Source organism: Buceros rhinoceros, unplaced genomic scaffold (assembly GCF_000710305.1).
Source record: "Buceros rhinoceros silvestris isolate BGI_N320 unplaced genomic scaffold, ASM71030v1 scaffold900, whole genome shotgun sequence".
In the NCBI taxonomy this organism is placed as follows: Eukaryota; Metazoa; Chordata; class Aves; order Bucerotiformes; family Bucerotidae; genus Buceros; species Buceros rhinoceros.
The window spans coordinates 222123-227097 of NW_010391086.1; the positions used below are offsets into that span (position 1 = coordinate 222123).

The window sequence follows — 4975 nt, forward strand, 5'->3', positions numbered from 1 at the left end:
GGGCTGAATTTAATCCTAGGACCAGGGGGAAAATATGAATCTGAACTTGGGTTTGCATAAGAATTTATTCATGGCACTGTTTGTCCATGTACCTGACTGATTCAGGATCCCATATTTTTAGAATTGGGAGAGTAATTTAAAATCTAGGTGAAAAATTTGAAGCTTGGACCTTTCGGGGTTTGTTTTTTGTTTTTCTGGGGTTTTTGTGTAAGGTCAAAGGAGATATTTTATGCTCCCTTGAAATTCCCAATCTTCCTCTGAGTTTAGAAAAGTGAGCAGATGCTGCATTCTAATTGTGGACATCACAGTTGTCCCCACCAGATTTCAGATACTCTTTCTAAGATTTGAAAGAGCCTCTTGCCCTGAGTGGCAGTTTTTAAGAAAGTGGGCACTAGGTCTGTTCCATGAGAATCTGTCCAAAGTCACTCCACGGAGTGTCTAATTCTGAAGAGACTGACAGAAATCTGTGTCATCGAGTCCTTTGCAAATCCAACTCTTCTGAGCTTTTGGATTTAAAAAGCATAGCAGAGTTGTACGACCCCAAAGCAAAAGCCAGTCCGCTGTTTCATTATCAGAATCATTATTTTTATACTCAAAGCTAAAAGAACAAACTAACAAAACCTGTAACTTGGCATAAGCATAAAGGGGTTCAGTGATTCTAAGAGCAGCACAAATAAATGACTAATACAATGATTCCTCGTACCAATATCTAATAAATTACTCATTTAAGATACATAGGTCGTGTCCTGCTGGAGCACATATGCTTTAACTGCTGAGCTCAGCATTTTAAAATGACATTGAGGTACGTTTATCCACATCCCATCAGATGCAGACGAAGTAAAAGCCTCACTGCAGGATTTACTTGTCAATTAGCCTGTGAACTCTCCTCCTGTCGCAGCACCAAGCACACCTTAAAAAACAGAATCATGGGGGGTTTTTTTGGAATACGAAAATCAGGAAGATTGAATTTCTATATCAATGATACAATTTTATTGTCCAACTAAGTTATCCCGTATCTGTGTGCTAATTAAACCATACATGTATCACTAAAGGAATGACACAGAACTTAGAAGGACCTTGTTTTGACTCCAAATCTTGGTTATCTGCGCATACACGCAGCTATCCCCACATCTAATTACACAAATTCTGACATTAATGCTCTTTGTACAAAGATTCAGTACCATTAAACATCATTATCAGGCCAAACGCAGGAAAACAACCTGAGAACTGCCAGATTTTGCTCGACAGTAACCACAAATACAGCCCCACAGTAATATCTGAAGTCAGAATTTCTGAGGCCTATTAGCTGATAGACTGACTAAGCTTTTTTTTTCATTAAAGCCAAATGACGATTTTTCAAATGCTCAATTAAGAAACCAAGAATGGGATATTTTATAAAGTATTTTGCCTAGTGCTTTAAGTGGAATTTTTGCAGGTCATTAGTTTATAAAACAAACCAACACCTTTGGGTATTTTTAAAGGAAAACGAAAGTGGGGAGAAAACAAGCTGAGCTGTTTTGTTTATACCAGCAGAGGAAACTGCATTTCTAAGCAGCTAAAGCTACACCTTTTATACACTTTTGAGCTGCAGACGCTCTAGTGACGATGAAAATGACTGAAATACATGCCGAGGCTTTTTGCAAGTAGCATCATGATACACCAAGCGCTTCTAAGAGAGGAGCTATCCCCAGCGTATCCATCACACATAAAAAGAAGACCAGAACCTAATTTTCAGTCCTCTTATCTCATCCCCCCAGTGTCTCCTTTCTCTTCTGTTTTTTACTGGGAGGAGAGACAGAAGGTTGCCACGAGATTATTTCTACAGCAGCTTCAACTCTCCCCCTGGCTTTTTGCTCAGCGCCAGTGACTGACACTTAGTTCTGCCTGAAGGACAAGGACAGGACAGACTCCTGAGTGACAACCAACGGAGCATGCCACATGCCATAATTGAAAAACACAGTGCTGCTGCGAGGAGGACATCATCTTCAGCACAGAGCTGCAGTGAGGAGAATTGAGAGTAAGACGTAGCTGGCATTTATTTTTATGGCACCTGACATAAGCTGGCCTAAAGAAATTAACCTCAGCTACAGAATTTGGATGCAGATCTGAAGTGCCGCTAAACCAGCAATGCTCAGATCGAGGTTAAGCCCCACCTTTCACTTCATCTTCATGAGACCTTTTCAGCCTAATCATCCTAATCTGACGTCCCGCTGTGCCTTCCCCCAGGTTATCTGTTAGCTTGGTGCATGGGCACAGCGAGCTAGCAGCAGTAAACCCGGGAAAGTGTCGCAACTGCTCACCTCTAACCTTAGGCCACCTCATACTATTAGAGTACTTGTCTTAGGCTCTTCTTTTATGGAAAATTCTCTAGTAAAACTTCCTTAAGAAAAGGCTTTTCCACCTGCCTAAAGCGAGGGAAACGTGGTTAACCACCAGCCTGTGAACCAAGCTCAGGGTAGTTGTCCTTCCGGATCCCGCTGCTGATAGGAGAAACAAAAGCACCATGAGGACTTGCCTAAGGTCACCAAATGAGCAGCAGAGTGACAGCTAAATCCTACAGCTTCTCTTTTTACTTTCCCCTCTGGCTGCGATCTCCAGTGGGAGGTTTGGGAAGTTCCATACCTTTCAAAAGGTAAGTGAATGTGTTCAGAAACTCGTCATACAACTGCTCATGGCTGGTAATAAACTGATCGAGGATGCTGCTGGTTAGCAGTTGTTCTCCCATGCTCCACACCCTTGACAGTCCAACAGGGACAGCTGCTGCTGCAAGAGAAAGGAAAGAGCTGGATGTATCTGGAGGCAGAAAACAAATGAACTGAAGAAGAGTCCCTAACTCACATCGATGAGTGCCAGAATGGCAATTTTTTTCTTGTCTTGTGAAGCTCTGATCTCATCAGTGGGACTTTACACAACATTTGCACCCAAAACTCAAGTGGACATAGTAATTTGAAGTGCAAAGGGAGAGACTGTAATCATCTTCACCTGGAATTTATGTCCCTGGGGACTATGGGCACAGAAGTGCCATTCTGCCTTGGAGGTGGTTCATTCCCCCTCGTTTTAAGCTGTTCAGTCTTACAACCCCTGTCTGCTCTGTTTGGCTTTAAAAACTGGGACACCTGCACGTTCAAACCTTGGGCCGAGTCCCCTGTTCCGCAGGTGCACTGCTCACTGTGCCATGAAAGCCACTCACCCCAGATCCTAGGTTAAACCATGATGATGTGTATGTGTACGCTGAGACCATGGGACAGGGAGGGTATGATGGAACGGCACAGCCGTGCAGAGAGGTGAGAAGAACCAATGCTGAGAGCTGAAGGAACCCCGCAGAGGCTTTTCTGGACTTGAAAGCTCCCCTCTTTAGTGGCACAGCAACCACTTTCCAGCCCATCTTCATCACTTTACCAGAGTCCAAGGGAATTAATGGCCCTGGAACATGCCGAAGCTAACCTTGCCCCTCACTCATGAAAGCTGTGCAAATGCACTTCAACAGCGGTGCGATGTTGGTTAATAATATTACTCATTAATATTACTTTTCTAGAAGCAGAAAAACACAGGTGGGGGTGTGCACACAGATAACTGTAGTGCCACATGGTGGCAACTACAAAATGGAAGCGACCAGTTTGCTGATAAACGTGATAAAGATTCCGGAATGTACTACACCCTGAGTGCTTGATTCTCATGGGTTCCCCTGTTTCTTCTCTTGATTTACCGCAGCCTCAAGAAGCAGGTTTTGAGAATGAAAACTTAATTCTTCAGCAAAACTTCACATCAGCCACTCCAAGGAAAGGCTGCCAACCTGATTCTGAAGTGAAATAAGATCGAACAAGAATCGTTCAGCGCCCAGCAGGAAAACAACACATGATTTCTAACGAAAAACTCTGATTTCACTGGATTGGCAGCTCGTAAAGGAGACTAATGTTCTGGAGAGATAAAAACACATGCACACCCACATGATCTGAAGTTTTAGTCCTCTAATGTTTGACACAAGCCAAACCAGTATTAATCTCTCTGCGGACTGACCAAGAAGATTATCATTTACCAGACTCTCGGCGTAGTTCATGCAAATCGCAGTGGTTTCAGAGGGAAGCAATGACTTCTACTCCTTGTTACTGTTCCGTTGTTACAGTCATTGGTTGAGGTAAATTATATGAAAGACTGTGGTGATTTGTAAGGCTAATGTCAAAGAAAAAATATATATATACATATATCTAATCAAGCAAATGGTAATAACAACCTTTTGTTTTCCTTTGGCATCTGGCATCTGTGATCTCCAAGTTCTTTATAAACACTAATGGAATAAACTTCACAACAGTCGCGGGAGGAAGAACAAACAAATATTACTCCCAAAAACATGAAAAAAACTGAGTCACCCAGAGTTAAAATGACTTAGTAACACAGCAGAGGAGGGCTGGCAGTAGAGAGTAGGTTCTTTGACTCTGAAATGCTCTAAGAAGGTAGAAAATTCGTTTGGGGGAATAGTTGTATCCTTGGCCAAATGAATGCCATGTTCTACAGCCACCAGGTCGTCAGCCTGGGATTAAGCCTCCAGACTAGTGCTACCAAAAGGCTACAGCTCCGTCCTTACTCTGCTGTGCAGCCTCTACACCCAACACAACTCAGAGCAACTTCACTTCAGATTTTAACATCCTCCCGGATAAGCTGTAGAGGAGCAACAGAACTTTGGATAAACACCAGGCCCGGGCTCATTACAGTTAGCTGGGAAACACGGCGCTCAACTCAGCATTTAATACCTCAAATCTCCTGACGGATGGAGATGAGGAACTTAGCCCTAAAGGTTTTAAACAAGTATTTCACTGAGCCTGCATCTTTTCATCTAGTGCACACTTCAATATGGATGCACTGGGAGAAGCATCATCGAAACAGTATTACTTTAAAATAAAATAGCAGCGAAAATTCTCTGGGTATTCCAAGCATGGGAAAAAATCACTTTCTCAACACTAACAGCTTTTTTTTTTTT

General features: G+C 42.7%; 1 protein-coding gene across 1 annotated transcript in view; it reads right to left on the reverse strand.

Annotated features, from left to right (window-relative positions):
- Nucleotides 1-2725, reverse strand: part of LOC104496759 (chromosome unknown open reading frame, human C11orf74) — a 22628-nt gene extending 19903 nt beyond the window's left edge. The window contains exon 1 of the mRNA XM_010139926.1: nucleotides 2623-2725. Within this exon, the coding sequence (XP_010138228.1) occupies nucleotides 2623-2725 (103 nt within the window). The remainder of the gene's footprint in view (nucleotides 1-2622) is intronic.
- Between the last annotated feature and the right edge of the window lie 2250 nt (nucleotides 2726-4975).